Source organism: Branchiostoma floridae, chromosome 18 (assembly GCF_000003815.2).
Source record: "Branchiostoma floridae strain S238N-H82 chromosome 18, Bfl_VNyyK, whole genome shotgun sequence".
Classification (NCBI taxonomy): domain Eukaryota; kingdom Metazoa; phylum Chordata; class Leptocardii; order Amphioxiformes; family Branchiostomatidae; genus Branchiostoma; species Branchiostoma floridae.
Window position 1 is genome coordinate 9863004 of NC_049996.1, and position 16472 is coordinate 9879475.

The window sequence follows — 16472 nt, forward strand, 5'->3', positions numbered from 1 at the left end:
GGCAACAAGGCAAACACGTCATTGTGATGACCTGTAGCCAGTGTTTTGGGCAAACTACTCCATTTTCCTCGATTAGAAACGCTCCGAACTAAAAATATGTACGAGAAAGAGGAAGGAGAGGAAGGGCCAAAGAGCTCCTTCGTAACCTACCTGTCCGAGGGAGACAAGCTTTTCGACAATGGAGAATACAGAAAAGCTCTCGAGAGCTACAGCACGGTATGAAATCTGGAAAACCACTCAAGGGGTCATTCATAACTATGGAGTGACCTCTTCTATTTGGTGTGCTCCTGTCTCTTCTGCGTCTGTCTTGTCCTTCGCAACGCTTCTATGGTTTCTATTGTTGCCCTCTGACCATCTCGGTAGCAACGGAGTCACGAAAATGAACTTATTCCAGGCGATTATCAGAGTATAAATATTTAAAACCCAAGCTCCCCTCCCTCCTTACCCTAACACAGGAATCCACGATACCCTGGATGAAAACTTTACAACCTGTACAGAATTGCGTGCCGTGGTTGTCACTTCTGATAATTGGTATCACCAATCAATTCATTAACGGCTTAGATGTCGTATCAAAGGTTTGTGTATTGGTCAAGCCTTCATAAAGGAAAAGGTAGTCTCAGTAATAATTTAACACATGATCCCTTTGATTTTGCCATAACAACCAAAAGGCAGCCAGCGACTATGCATAACCATGAAAATTAGAGGGTAGGGCTTAGCGAGAGGAAATTGTGTTGGTTGTTGAGAGGCGTTTCCACGATCCCCGTGACTAAGTAACCGCGGTAGGTGGAGAGTGGTTTGAATGGGTCACTTCATCGGGCGACCACGAGACATGGCGGAGACCCAGGCGATCTTTCGTGCAAATGTGTACCCAGAATTCTCCAAATCAGACCCGAAATCAGTGGAAAAGAAAGAGGAAGAAGTCAAACCGAAGGTGGTTTATGACCCGTTGACGGAACAGCACAGGTTTGATTCGTATGTCGGCGAAGCAGAGATTTTCTACAAGAGAGGGGAGCATGATAAATCCATCGCCAGCTACTCTTCGGTAATCTGTCTTCTTCTTAAGTAATCCTTCCCATCTTCTTAAATGGCTGTCTTGCTGTGACAATAGAAATTTCCTTGGAATTTCTTACAGCTATAACCTCCAGGAAGGTGATTTGAATGCAGGGGAAATTTTGTACCACATTGATTTTTCTCGAGTTGTGAAGGATTTTTGTTTTACCAACTTTTGGGTGTGTTCTGTTTTGTTTTGGACTTATATTTTAGACCATCATTGACAGTGATGGAATGTTGCCTTATCATTGGGAAAAATCTTATTGTGGGCCTGGCAGAGACTGGACAATGAAGTCAGACTCACTGTAACACACCAGTGGTAGAGTATGCTGTTTGGTCGATTCACAATCAAAAGGATATGGCTACCTTTAAAGTACCTTATGAAGGAAAAAGTTAGAAATGATGGGTAGAAAATTTAAGTTACTGTCTGACTCCAACCAATAAATGATGTGTATGTAACTGATACTTGTACTGTACAGATGAAATATTTCATATGTTGACGAACATCTGTTTTTTTCTTCTTTTAAAAATGTCCCTCAAAGCATGTCAATTGCTAAAAGTCTCAATGTAATCTCACATCCAAGAAACAGGGTGGTATCATAGTAACTATAAGAAAATATGTTGCTGGTGCAATTATAATCTAGCTGTAATAGTTCTAGAAAAGCTGATTATAATGATGTAATTTAAGTAACCAATGGTTTTCCCAGGAATTTTCCCAGGGTTTGAATAGATGGATCTGGTTTTGTAAACACTGTACAAGGCCAGAAATCCTCATTAATATTTCAGTACTAATCCTTCCTTTGTGATTGTGTCTAACAGTCTCTTTTAGACAGAAGTTAGTTCTGTGACAGTCTTGCATTTGAGATAAATATCTGCACTGTATCATTCAGCGCAACTGTGTCACTGTTCATAATGCATTTTTCCATAAGGTATTAATAGATACCACAGTCAACAAAATAGGAATAGAAAAGACAAGCTGTTTTCCAAATAATTTTAGACTTGCCCTATGTGTTACCAACATTCTGTACCAGTAATTTATGCATGTGCCACTGGTGAAAACACTACATTCTGTGCACTTAAAATGTCCTCAAGATCTCATGCCAAATCTAGTCCCTAGCAGTGCATGGATATTGTTGTTTTAAAGCCTATCAGGAATTTTGCTGGCATTATACAAGTCCTTCTTTGCTTGACAAAACAGACTCAGCGATTTCAATATTTTACTCTCTCAGTATGTGACATTTTTCTGATATTTTTCCTACACATGTACAGGCACTGGAAATTCAGCCAGAGGACAAGACATGTCTGGTGGCCAGGGCGAAATGTTACCTCGCTCTCGGGGACTCGGATGCAGCGCTGCGAGACGCAGAGGCAGCACTGAAGGATGACAAAGAGTACATCAAGGTACGGTTACACAGTTTCCAAACTGAGTGTAAATCCCCCAACAGGGACTCTTGATAAATGCAAGTCATGCATGTTGAAAAATTTGCAGGGAATTATTGCAAAAGGGGCAAGTTAACAGTGCATTGTGCTTCTTTACTGGCTATCAGTTTTGAGCAATTTTTGCTCACTTTTGCACTTTTGAGTTTTAAGAGAATTCTGTACAAACATGCTTGGGTAATAATGCCCCTATGTTCCAACACACCCCAATGTTCCGATACCCCTAGTATGTTCCAACAAAAAAAAAAAAAAAAAAAACACCCAAACTATGTTACATACATTGTAATTAACATGCATGTTGGGGCACCAGAACAAATAAGTATTGGGAGAGGGGAATGTCTGGCATAGTAATGCCCCCTCATGTTAGTGTATCCTAAGCTCCATTTCCACACTTCATTGTAAATTTTCTAGAACCCCAAGACATTTTGTTGATTTTCCTCATATTTCCACAGGGTTTGCTGATGAAAGCAGAGGCTCTGTACTCCAAGGGTGACTTTGAGCACTCCCTGGTGTTCTACCACCGCGGGCACAAGCTGCGTCCTGAAGTGGACGAGTTCAGACTGGGCATCCAGAAGGCACAGGAGGCCATCAACAACTCTGTCGGCAGTGAGTCACTAGCACACAATGATCTAGAGTAGTAGTAGTCCACTGTGTCCTGCTGCTGCAGTGGTCTGGACACCCTGCAGCTGCAATCAGTCTTTCTTCAACTCTCTCCACTTTGTTCTGTTCATCGCGAGCTTCCTTAGCTCCCGTAGTTTTCTTTCTGACCGCAATGGTCCTAATTCTGCTGGGCAGGTGTGTTGGTTGGCATTCTCAGTACGTGTCCAAACGTAGCCCATCTTTCGTGTTTCACTTTTGTTGACAGCAGGCTTGTGTTGCACAGCTTATGATGATCTAGTTTTAGCCTTCTGTTGTCTACCATCCAATGCTAAGGGCTTGTTTGAACCTTTGCCATGGTATTTGAAATTTGTAAATGACTACAAATATCTATGGCCTTACTGAAGCCTTTGGCTGAAGCTGTTGAATATTCACTTTTTTTTTTCTTTTATCCATTTAGCTCCAAGTTCAGTGAAGCTTGAAAACAAGGGGGACACTTCATTCCTGAACAAGCACGAAGATGTAAGTACACAAACTCACCACATCCTATGACAACTTTCTTAACTTCATTACTTATAAGACTAAGGATCTAAATAAAAGAGACTTTTACGAATCAAAATTTTTTGACATCAATATGATTAAGTTAGGTTAAAAGAATACTTAGGAGCAAAAACAGCAGGTTAAAAAAAACCTTCAAAGTGAAAATTGTTAATCATGATAAAAAAATTGTTGTTACAGAATAAGAAAGCAGCTCGGCGACCAGCGTACCAGAAACCACAGAAACAAACAACACAGAAGAGCAACAAACAGAAGCCAAAACCCAAGGAAAACCAGAAGACAATCAAACAGCTCCTTGGAGAATTGTACGCTGACAAGGAGTATCTGGAAAAACTCCTCAAGGATGAAGGTGAGACATCTTTAGGAGGAAGCAAAGAATAAGCATACCATGTAAAAAAATATTTAAAAAAATCTGTCATTTTCAACTGTGTTTTTGTGTCATATATCTACAACAGTTGATTTGTTAAATGCTCTCCTTAAACCATTTTGAGATATTTTGTATCATCTTAATGTACGGAATATAGCAGTTTTTTCTTCTGAGATATGAACTTGGTATGCACTATTATTTTTATCAAACTATTCATTACAAACTATTTCCAAAACTGTCATCAAAGTATACTATATGCATGTAGCTGTATGCTTTTAAGAGATGAAGGGCAATTCCAACCAAAGCTTGGAGCTTAACCAGAAACTTGTTGTCACTCTTCTAAACAGACTTGATCAAGGGAAGCTCGCAGACTGGCATGGCAATCTACGAGCTTGTCACGGACGGAATCCAGTACTTGGACACGAGAACGGAGTTCTGGCGCCAGCAGAAGCCCATGTACGCCCGGAAACGTGACAAGGTGGTCGCTCGCCAGGGCTTCCAGAGACAGAAGAAACCACGAGTGAGGGAAGCCGCGGCTGACCCTGCTAACTACATCCTGAAAAACCTGGAAGAAATCGATCAGGGTAAGGGATTAGTGGTTATCTTTGTATGAAACACAAGATGAGTAAGGGATTAGTGCTTAGTTAGTTAAACGCACGACAAGGGGGCCCTTTGTCTTCGGAAAGGGAAATTTTATTTTGACAAAAAGATTTAACAACAGTTTCAGCACCAAGGTCAGTACACACTTTGAAATGGCCTTGCAACTGATGCATAAGATTGGAGCCTTCAGCTATCATTTGATGCTGCACATTAGCTAAGGAAATTAAGCAGCCCTTCTATACACACAGATTTTGACACTACCAACCCAAAAGATCATGTCAAGAGCTTGAACAAGGCTCCAATACCTACAGATACAGCCGTACAATACCCATCCTTTCAACTTTGTATTGTAATGATTGCAAGAAAATCTCAATGTGCACTGTCCTTGGTGCTGAAAATGTATGTATAACTTTTGTGCCTGCATGAAAATTTCACGTGAGAAGACAGTGGACCCACAGTGAAATAATGATAACATGTTGAATATAATGATATCATACAAATCTTGTTTCTCAACATGATATAATCTTGTACCTATTGGGAGTTGGACCCATGTTTGTAGAGTTGAAGAGTGTGCAAGCTACCCCTGCATCCTGACTACTATCTAACAATGTGCTGTTCTCTATAGCCCTGGCAGAAGGCAAAGCAGAGGAGAGTCTGAAGCAGGCTGAGAAGACGCTGAAGACAGTTGACAGTTGGTCGGAGGATGACGTCCCCAACAAGCCTGATGTTGTAGGAAATCTACACAGCTGTATAGGTAAGGAACTGTTCTTTATACTACCACCTCCCCATTCTTCTTGTAATTGTCCTTCCATTATTTGTTCAGCTGTTAACAAACAGCTAGGGTTGCCCAACTAGCCAGGGGCTATTGCCAAGAGCTAACCCTGGGAGGAAAAGTACATGTTACATATTATATACAATCACTAACATTAGCTATTAAACAATAATGGTTACAAATTTACATCATATATTACATGTATACAATCTGTACATGCTAAAGTCCTTCCATTAAGTCTGGCTCTTTTCATTGTTCATCTTAATAACTGTGGTATTTTTACTGATTCTAACAAGGATTTGTTTGTTGTGTTTGCAGGCAATGCACTGCTGGAGTTAGGAAAGATGGGAGATGCTTTACAACATCACCAGAAGGATATGGACATGGCAGAGAAACAGTGAGTAGTCTTTCCGTCATGCATCTCCTCATGGAAAATATGATATTTTGGATGATCTTTTACCTACAAATCAAAGTACAGAGGCACATTTTTTTGTGTCTGCTTCCAGAAGTAACATGACACGAATTGGTTTCAATTTTTTCTATTCTTAAGTTTTGTAGACTAGCTTGCTGTAGAATAGGTTAGAGTCAATATCGCATTAAATCCAGTATTATACCTTACCAGAGACTTCTTGACCTTATTTGTGCGAACAGAAGTTTTATTCAGTTTTTACGACAGCCACTAGATGTAATTTATGTTGATTAACAAATCCTGTATCTTTGTGTTGCAGTAATCTGGAGGATGCCCGATCGCGAGCCCTCGACAACCTCGGCAGAGTGTACGCAAGGATGGGCAAGTTTGAGAAGGCAATTGAAAAGTAAGATTTCGGAAGCAATGAAATCTTCTTGTGGAATTACATCATATGTAATGATATATAGTAGTTTATTGCAAATTCTTGCCTGAGGGTTAATTGCAGTTAACATAAGAAGGGGACAAACATGTAAGACAAACGAGTAGAACAGTATCGAATATGTCAACTTTAGTCTAAAAGCTCTAAACTGTAACTTGTTGGGTTAGACTTCTTTTCCTGAGATAGTGGAAGCTACTTTTTCTATAATGTGTGGGTTCTGTGATGTTATAGCATGAATAATAGCATCCATGAATGCTTATTACCAGCACCTCCTATCAAAATATCTTTGAACTGCACTTGGATTCATTTGCATCATTCATTCCTTTTCTTTCTATAGCTGGGAGCGCAAACTACCTATGGCAAAGACTCCTCTAGAGAAGACCTGGCTGTACCATGAGATTGGGCGCTGCAACCTGGAGCTAAACGAGAACGACGAAGCTCACAAGTACGGTGAGATGTCCTTTGCTGAGGCCCAGGAGGCCGAAGATGATGTCTGGCAGCTGAACGCAAGTGTTCTGATCGCTCAGGCAGAAGGTTGGTACTGTCATGTTTATTTCATGTAGCGTTAGTTCACCTTTATCCGCGGATAACCTATATCCGTTGTTTCTAAAAACACGGTACTTATGGACATTATGTCGACGGATGGCGGTTCCAAACTATACAACTGTGAAAATGTTGCAATTTGACATTGCCGTCCATTTACTTGATGTCCCTACATATCTTATGTTTAGAAACAACGGATATAGGTTACCCCGCGGATAAAGGTGAATTAGCGTTAAGCATGGAATGATAATGTTTCATATTTGTTTTCCCATTTATGTTTGTACCATAAGGATGTACACTGACTTTGATTGATCAAATGACAATCATTGTAGACCTTGTCCAATGCAGGATATTCTTTTCAAGAAGTGCATCTTTCATGAAAACATGGAATGATATTGTCGGATACTTAGTTTCCTATTTATGTCTGTACAATCCACAGGAGACCATGCCAATACTGCCAAAAATTTGTCTTACAAGCAGCGACAATATTTGTGAATGCATAAATCACTTGACTGTGTTGACAGAAATTTGGGAATGTGTGAATTATCCTGTAACTTACATAGCTCAACATACAGATTAAGAATTACATGACTTTGTATCTCCGTCTTATTGTTTTTAATTGTGTCCCATTTCTGTACAGTGAGACAAGGACAACTAGAAGGAGCGGTGCAGTCGTTTGAACGTTCGCTTGAAATGGCACAAGCACAGGGAGACACGGCCGCAGAAGTCGCCATCAAGAGAGCTTTGGATGACGTCAACAACCGTATTGCCAAGAAAGAGAAGGACAGTCGACCGTCTTCCGCTGCAAAAGACCAGAAGACAGAGGATGATGACAAGAAAGAACCAGAGCCAGAGCCAGGTAAGAATGACTTGAGCAAATCACATATTCAAGAAAAACATGTTCAATCTGACTAGGTTTCAATCTTATTGAATGATATTACTCTGTACACATGACAGTATAACATGTGTATCTTGTAGATAACATTGCTGTGATAACGTGTTATATTCAGATGTTCACATGATGTTTTAGTATAAATTCATAGTCCTGCTTACTTTTTGTTCTGAATTTTTAAAAAATCATATCATTGTATCCCTGTCAATACATTACGCAGTCACGTAGCTTGTCTTGGGGAGTTAAAAAAAGCTCTACCATTTTTGCTGTCACTTCAGATTTGATGTGATTTATCCATTTTAGACCCCAAAAGTATATGATTGTAATTTCTTGCTTTCTACAGAAGCAGATGCTAACTATGAAGAAGACTTTGACAAGGAAGATGACGTCAAAGAAGAAGAACCAGTTAAGGAGGAGACAGAGGAACCTCAGGAGGAGGAGCCAGCGGCAAAGGAGGGCGGGGCATCGCCTGTCCCGGAGTTTGAGGTCCAGGAGAAGGCGGATGAGTAGGGGGGAGATGAGTTCTGGGATATGGACATTCCTACAGAAGACGACGAGGACAACAAAAAGAAACAGAAAATATAAAAACAAATTGAAGTCATACGATGACCAAAAAACACTAAGCAATCAGTTATTACTGTCATACAAATAACATTTTGTACAGAAATCCATCTGTGCATTCATTGAGAATGTCATCTGTAGCATTTAAGAGCCAGACAGCCAACTTTGAATAATTCAAAGCCCATAAAAATGCTCTTGTTGTGTGGGGACCGTTCATTTGACTACATAGAGAGTAGTGACCAACAGAACCACTTGATTAGAGTACTGTTACAATGTTGCCTATCCTCCTCTAATGTGTTGTGAAAAATGAACAGTCCCCTTTGCTTAAGACAGTCCTAACTTCTGTATCTCCCTTTACTCATTCCAGTCCCAAGAACAATATAGGAACTAGTCAGCAAGAGTGCTATAGGATTCCGAAGTGCTTGGATCTAGTATCAACATTGTATTTTGTAAATATACTGGTTATTAAGTGATCAGAAAGATCTATGCAACCGGCTATTGTGAAATGTTTGTACAGAATATAAGAGCCACATTCAAGTGAAGACTAATAATCAGATATAACGTTACTAATTATAACCAGTGCTGAGCAATTTGGAGAGTTTGAATTCTACAATTACCTCCAGTTATCATTGCCAGAAGGCATTTACTCCTTGTTTATGCTATGTTGATAATCAACTGTATTTTCTTATATCTTGTGGTGGATTTTCCAATGAGATGCTGCTTGGGTGATGTGAATATTCAATGAAAATCTCAACTTGTATATTGCAAAATCGTTTTGCCCTACTTCAGTTCTGTTTGTTCACATGCAGTTTCTGTACACATTATGCAAAATAAAATTTATTTAGAACATATTTCTGTTGCATATTTTTGCTTGGGTGATATTTGCATACATGTAGTAAATGTTAAGTTGCTTTGCAATGTACCATACAGGAGACGTCAGTTGTGTTGACGTCATGTCACCAATAAATCCAGTTATTCACTGACCTTAAGGTAACAACTCATGTTACCTTTACTGTCATAGACTTCAACCACTATTTGTATATCATATCCCCTTGAACATACCTGATAAGTGTGAGACAACTTTGTCACAGACATTTACGCCAGTAAAGCAACAGCAAAGTTCAAACCCATCTTACCTGTCAGTGACAAATTTCAACCACTATTGCATATTCAAGAGAAATACCCGTTAACTATGAGACAAATTCTCATTTTATGTACAGGACTTTCAATCAACATGGCACGTTTGCTGTATCATGGGGACATGTGCTGCAGATTGCGCTCGCCTCGACATAAGAGGAGTCTTTCTATTGGATAGAAATTGCCAGTTCGGACTTAGTAGAAGCGTTAGCCAATAGCAGCTGAGTTTGTAAATACTGAGTTTATGGACACCTTCTCAGCCACAATATCCCGTGACAACATTTTAGGAGGTTGGTCACCTGTTCTTTAGCTGGATGGCAAGTGGCATTAACTTCTTGACGGTGTACATAGTAGAAGGCGGCGAAGCTGAAGACGTCGAGGAAAAGGAAAAGAAAGAAGAGGACAACGCAGAGGAAAAGAGCGAAGGCTATTTAGAGGGCCTAGAAGTTATTTCCGAAGACGAGGAAAACGTAGAGAAGGAAGAAGAAGAAGACGAGGAGGAGGAAGGACGAAGGACTGCTAAACAAAACGCCACTATCGCCGTCATGGTCGTTCTTAAGGTTTTCGGGTTCGCCTTATTTATCAACTACATTGTCAACGTCGCCGGCCAGAAGGGTAAGTTGATCTATAGTATACAGTTATTTTCATTACGCCAAATACTCAAGCTGGATGTGATTTTGGAAACACTCAGGAAATTTTGTTGGAGAGCAGGTTTTGTACCCTATCGATTTATACGTAAAATTATTACACTACTTTACTTTGACCTCCAAGAGTTCAAGGAGTAAATGCTGTTATTTTGAAATTAAGAGTATCAAGAAACAGCTCCGCCTAGACTTTGTGGTCTTGGACGCGAATAAGAAAACAACTTGAATATTGAGAGTAAAGGCTAGATCATGGTGCTATTTCGTGTGGGTGCAAAAGTGGTATGGACACATTCCATACGGTATGGAATGTTGTGTTTCTCCGTCAAGTTTCCGTTTTGAGAATCAGAGATAGAATTAGTAGAGTTAAAATCACACATAACAAGTCACTACTTGTCTCACATATAGTGCCTTTTATGTTTTATTGCCCGCTATTTTGTAGTTAACGTACGTCACGTACGTCACAGGTGCTTTAAACCCCTGTCACACGTAGGCGCCAATGACCATATGGCCTCCCGTGAACAGGCTTATCTCTTGTTTGGAGTTGTCAATCTTTAAAAGTCGTCTGCGTCAGCCGACTACGAAATTTAAAGAAAAGTAAAAGTCTTATTCTTGGATCTGGAATAGGCTAGGATGGATACCGGCTACTTGTAACACTCCGTTGGGGAGCGGTCGGGAACATGAGAATCATGAGAAGGCCCCGAATGTGTGACTGATAGCGGCGTTAGAAATGTTTTGTCGTTCAGGTTGGGCATGCCGTCTGTAATACTACTTTGAAGTGTACCAAATTCTTAGCTTCAGCCAAGAAAAGAATCCCATCCGCTTTTATAGTGTGGCTGATTGAGCCTGAGTTTTACAGAATGGTGAAACACAATTTTGCACTGCGTCACAGAGTGCCGTGAGATGATAAACTATGGAGTTGATTGGACGCATTCTTGGCCTTATCGTAAACAAGTACGGAAGAAATCTCCTTGATTGGAATTTATGGCACTGTCTGCTCCTGACACACACATGCCCAAATACGTCATTAATGACGACATTACACTGATTACAGTGAATTTGCCCCTTTTGGGGTATAGTATGGCGAAGGTTGATCACTGTTCTTGGTGCTGATTGGCTGTTTTGAATCGTGAGCCTGTCCTTTATTCTGAATGATTGTTTACATCTGAACACCACGTTGAGTAACGTTTCGACAGAACGTATCGTATAAGGTAGTTTTTGCGTATTCACGATAATATCTATAACGTTATACGTTTAAAATCTTGTGTCGGAATTTCAAAAGATATGACATGCAACGGACGAAATTCTGATGCAACGTCGACCAAACACCCATCGAAAACTGTGACGAATTCTTTAGCACTGCAAGACAACTCCCGTAAATGTCTGATAACACGTTACAAATAAGGAACCATGCTGGTCAGGGGTTAGAGGGTGTCTAGTTATTGTTGACATTTGACGTGACACTGATAAGTCCCACTGACGTGACACTGATAGGTTGGGCCCTGTAATTGGTGCTGATTAGCTGGTTTGAATTTTGGGACCTGTCCTTGGTGCTAATTGGCTGGTTTGAATTTTGGGACCTGTCCTTGGTACTGATTGGCTGGTTTGAATTTTGGGACCTGTCCTTGGTGCTGATTGGCTGGTTTGAATTTTGGGACCTGTCCTTGGTGCTGAATGTGCTATTACCAACCATGAGGAAACCCACGTCGTTTTTACTGCCATGAAAATACTCCCTGAATAACACTACAATCTTTCATTGTAGAGAAATTAATAAGTATGAAAGAAGTGAGACTGATTTATATGTCAAACATCGCAGCCTAAATTCTGATTTGCGTTGTAGGGATAAACACTAAGTTCCTAGAGGTTGGAGGACTGTAACCTTAGTTCACCTTTATCCGTATGGTAACCTATATCCGCTGTGTTGCTAAACAGGGTATCCTGGGATATCGAGTCGACGGACAATAGTTTCAAATTGTATTATTTTCAAAATATTGCAGTTTGAAACCACCATCTGTCGACTTGCTATCCCTAAATACATTGTGTTTAAAAAGAACGGATAAAGGTGAACAAGGGTTAACACGTTAAAGTCCTCTTCTTCAGTATTTCAACCACGTTTCCTGAAACTCTGCCCGTGTAGCGTACGACTCGTGCAGCGTGCCGGGAGAGAAGCGGCAGGCCTGCGGTAGCTGGAAGACCAGCGAGCGGGAGTGTATCGACATGGGGTGCTGCTACCGCTCGCCCTTCAGCGTGCCGAACGCGCCCTGGTGCTACCATACAGCATCAGAAGAAGAAAGTGCGTTGGAATCGACATTACATTTCATAGTTGAAACATACTCATCTAATACAAAAGTATCTGATCTTTCCACTTTTAGAGGACCTAATGTTAACGTTATACCTGGCTGGTGAAGTCGTTAAATTGCACACCCCATTTGCCAGCGTAGTTCGTGCATTTATCATGTTGGTGCAATACTGCGAAGTTATCCAGCTGGACTGCACCGGATTGGGATTCGGGGATTCAGTGCAATTTGAGGAAGTGCGCGGTAATCCGCTATGCAATTAATTGGCTTCTACAGTATTTAGATTTGAAGTTCACAAATGATTTTATGATACAGTTTAAAGTGCCCTTTACTGAACAAAAGAACGGAGAACAAAAGTCTGGGCTGTTCACAAACAAGCTTATTGCACGTACTACGACAGAATACAGATTTCTTCAACTAGTTCATGGCTCCTCATTTATCGTTTGATAGCTGTGATTTAATGAAAGGTATGCATCTATTTGAGTGTTGAAATATCTTCCGTTCTTCCAGCCAACAACTGGTTCCTGGGCTCCTCATCTGAAGAGGACGGTAGTGAGGAGAAGGGCTCAGACAAGGACACCGCTGTTGGATTAGGTAAAGATGAACAAATTAGTCATTTCTTTGAGAGATAGGAATATTGCACCTTAAATATTCAACATACTTACCAAATAGATTGACGCTAATATCGGCGGTCAAGCTGCTATACTTTGATTTTGTTCAAGTCTGTCTGGCAAAAAAAAAAAAACTGCCATAAGATGTCCAAAATTCGAACCATGTCTAATAAGACTGTAGTTTGGTAGTTTAGATCAAAAGCATGCTGTGATTTGACAACGTATTCTGACAAGTCATTTTTGTACTTTGTGACTTTTTCCTGTGCAGGATCAATCATGGATCGGCTGTTTGGGCGTGAAGAAACTGTGAGTGACTGTTCAGAATCAGTATGCGAACATTTGTCTCTGTAAGATGATTATATTTAGTCGTCAATAGAAGTTTTTAAAAAAAGTTTGGCAAGCCCAATTTTCACACTATTACAAACATAAAACCCTGTGCATTGCAACAATTTTGGTATTACCCTTGGCATACACTTTGAATCACTGATTGTGATTTATTGTAATATGTGCTATGATGGTGATGTGAAACTGTTTGGTAACTTACCATTTAGTACACAGTGGAGATGTGACAATCATATTGAACTGAAACAGCACTTTATTGATGTCCAATTCAATGCTGTAATTTCTGCACAACAGGAGGATCCTGCTTTGGCCAACCCTCCTGACAAGCCTCATCACAGCTTGCACCGGCGCTCACCTGATGGGCATGATGGGATGCCTCCCAACCATCGTGGGGACACAAATATCCGCAACTGTGACAAAACTCCCCATCATGGCAGCCCTGGTCATCCTCCCCATCATGCCCCTGAGACTCCTCCCCATCATGCCCCTGGTCATCCTCCCCATCATGCCCCTGAGACTCCTCCCCATCATGCCCCTGGTCATCCTCCCCATCATGCCCCTGAGACTCCTCTCCATCATGCCCCTGAGACTCCTCTCCATCATGCCCCTGGGAATCCTCCCCATCATGCCCCTGGGGATCTTTCCCATCATGCCCCCAACAATCCTCCCCATCATGTCCCTGAAACTCCTCTCCATCATGCCCCTGAGACTCCTCCCCATCATGCCCCTGAGACTCCTCCCCATCATGCCCCTGAGACTCCTCCCCATCATGCCCCTGAAACTCCTCCCCATCATGCCCCTGAGACTCCTCCCCACCGTGACCATGGTCCCTCACAACATCCCAACCCTCCTCCTCAGCATGATCCCGCACTTCACCCAAAACATGAACTAAAGCCCCCACACAATGATCTCAAACACCCTCAGAAACCAGCCTCTGGCCACCACCCCCCTCCAGCCAAGACACACCATAAAGAATCGAGGAATGAGGAAACGCCGATTGACTGTCATCATAACATGATGTGTCGTCTGGGAGCATTTGAGACTGGACATGGTAAAGCACTTCTAAAGTTTTATGTTTGGTCACTTTAAAAGCTCTGTTTGTGAAATGTCTAACGTTATAATTCAACATTTGCTCTCATCAACAAATTTTGACAGGGATCTGATGAAAGTATTGTAATGTTGTTGCTAACAAATTGATGCATATGTCATGTAACTTTCAAATATCATAATGAAAGCACTTCATACAGTCTATTCATTATGCTATCACAATATTTCTTCAGTGTGTGTGTGTGTGTGTTGTATGTATGTGTGTGTGTGTTTGTTTATGTGAGTCTGTGTGTGTTTGAGAGTCTATCTGTATGTGTGTGTGTGTCTGTATGTATGTATGTTTGTGTCTGTGTGCATGTATATTCCACAAATATACCAATTCCCAAACCTGGAATAACATCTGTAAACCATGACACATCTGTTCTTCCAGCTGTCATCAACGGCCTGCCAGCTAACCCAGCCGTGCGCCGCCTCCTCCTGGGTCTGTCCTACGCTTTCATGATCGGGATAGTGGGGTTTTTCATCCTCCAATGCTACTGCTTCTTAAAGAAGACTCCAGAGGATGAGGAAAACAAAGCGCCGGAATCTGACGGTACTGAAGACAAGAAGGGGCCGCCTGCGACTTTCTGTGTGGAAGCTGAAGGGAATGAGAAGGTTCTACCTGTGACGATTGTGGAGGCTGGGGACTACGCCGACCCCTGGAGCGATCGTGATGATGTCATCATCAGCCCTGAGGAGCTGAAAGCACTGATGACTAAACTCCAGGAGGAAGAAAGCAGCAAGGGATAGAGGCCTGGAAACAGCAACCCCAAAATGCTGAAAATCCCATATCAGATGACATGGAAACACTTTGCATGTGACATTAGTTACTAAATGCTTTTAAAGCAACTGAAAGTCCAGGCTTATGTTGTTACATATTTTCTCTTCTAAAGAAATTATTCAAGTTCAAAGGTAGATCTAAGTGAAACTAATATTAACACATTATCCTTAAAGTTTATGATTTTGAAATGTATAAAATCTGCACTTAGCTGTGATGAAAGGTTTCATTTTGTTAACCTAAGAGTATCATATTATAGAATGGAAGTTTTTAATGGCACAATAAGTTGTCAGGCTCTTAGCCAACAAGGTTTAAATCTTCATCTTTTCAAACCTGCTGATATTACAATAACTTGAACATTAATATACAAGCAACAAAGAACAACAATCTGACAACACTTGGCACTTCACAAAGACTTGTATTCAAATTTTCACAAAATACATTTCACATCAATACAGATATATGTTACTAGTAACATCTAGGGGGTTAAGAAAATACTGATAACCATGATCACAGATCTAGGAATATGCAATAAACACATTGCTACATACAAAGTAATTCTTGTATCTTTTTCCACAAAGTGGTTCAACAAATTTTAGGATTTTCCTCGTGATCATTCTGGCGATAGGTACTTTGTTTCGACTGAAGGAAAATTTACATTGCCTGTGGCTATCCAACTGGTGTATGGCACACATTTGTTCTGTATTAGGGTCTCTGACAAAAACAAAAAATTTAGCTTGGACAGAGTAATGTTGTCTGCTATATCCTAGCCTGGTCTGATTGCAGCAGGACCAGAAATGTCCCTCTCAAACCTTTAAAGACTGGTTTCCCTGGTGAACAAACCACGCTAACGTTAGTTCACCTTTATCCGTGGGTTAACCTATATCCAAAGTATTACATGAAACGGGTATTTACGTTTAAAATGCCAAAATGCTGTATTTTGAAAATATTGCCCATTTGATATCCATCCCCTGACATACTCTGTTACAATACCTTATAAAGAACGGATATAGGTCACCCCGTGAATAAAGGTGAACTAGCGTTACACGTACAGTGGAAGTAAGTTTAAAAACACTCCTTCCCAAATTTCCTGTCTGATTATTACAATCTTCTATCCCATCCATACATAGACTAGTTGGTCCCGTAAATTCACAAACTTCTTTGATACAAAAATATACAGCCTAAAATTAGATCACATACACAGGAACATGTAGTGCACTTATTGATATAGACACAGAGTGGGTTACAGGCACACACTGGACACTTCATACTCAGTCTATATTCTATGGTCTCCCATATATGGGATAATGTCTTGAACAATACCCCTTAAAATGACAGGTAACATTTAGGATTTT

General features: G+C 40.8%; 2 protein-coding genes across 2 annotated transcripts; both read left to right on the top strand.

Annotated features, from left to right (window-relative positions):
* Window positions 1–6: 6 nt before the first annotated feature.
* Window positions 7–8221, top strand: LOC118405804 (tetratricopeptide repeat protein 25-like). Its single transcript, XM_035805571.1, has 12 exons — window positions 7–216; window positions 2320–2451; window positions 2940–3093; window positions 3545–3606; window positions 3823–3991; window positions 4357–4593; window positions 5235–5363; window positions 5700–5778; window positions 6110–6196; window positions 6567–6763; window positions 7413–7631; window positions 8008–8221. The coding sequence occupies exons 1-12, from the start codon at window positions 97–99 to the stop codon at window positions 8172–8174; spliced, it is 1752 nt and encodes a 583-aa protein (XP_035661464.1). The 5' UTR covers window positions 7–96; the 3' UTR covers window positions 8175–8221.
* A 5689-nt stretch (window positions 8222–13910) lies between these two features.
* Window positions 13911–15104, top strand: LOC118405862. Its single transcript, XM_035805670.1, has 2 exons — window positions 13911–14304; window positions 14731–15104. The coding sequence occupies exons 1-2, from the start codon at window positions 14268–14270 to the stop codon at window positions 15087–15089; spliced, it is 396 nt and encodes a 131-aa protein (XP_035661563.1). The 5' UTR covers window positions 13911–14267; the 3' UTR covers window positions 15090–15104.
* Window positions 15105–16472: the final 1368 nt, after the last annotated feature.

Coding starts and splice junctions, on each gene's coding strand:
- LOC118405804 (XM_035805571.1), top strand. CDS start 97: ATGTACGAGAAAGAGGAAGGAGAGGAAGGGCCAAAGAGCTCCTTCGTA. Junction 217..2,319: donor CTCTCGAGAGCTACAGCACG/GTATGAAATCTG, acceptor ACACATGTACAG/GCACTGGAAATTCAGCCAGA. Junction 7,632..8,007: donor AGAACCAGAGCCAGAGCCAG/GTAAGAATGACT, acceptor TGCTTTCTACAG/AAGCAGATGCTAACTATGAA.
- LOC118405862 (XM_035805670.1), top strand. CDS start 14,268: ATGATGTGTCGTCTGGGAGCATTTGAGACTGGACATG. Junction 14,305..14,730: donor AGCATTTGAGACTGGACATG/GTAAAGCACTTC, acceptor CTGTTCTTCCAG/CTGTCATCAACGGCCTGCCA.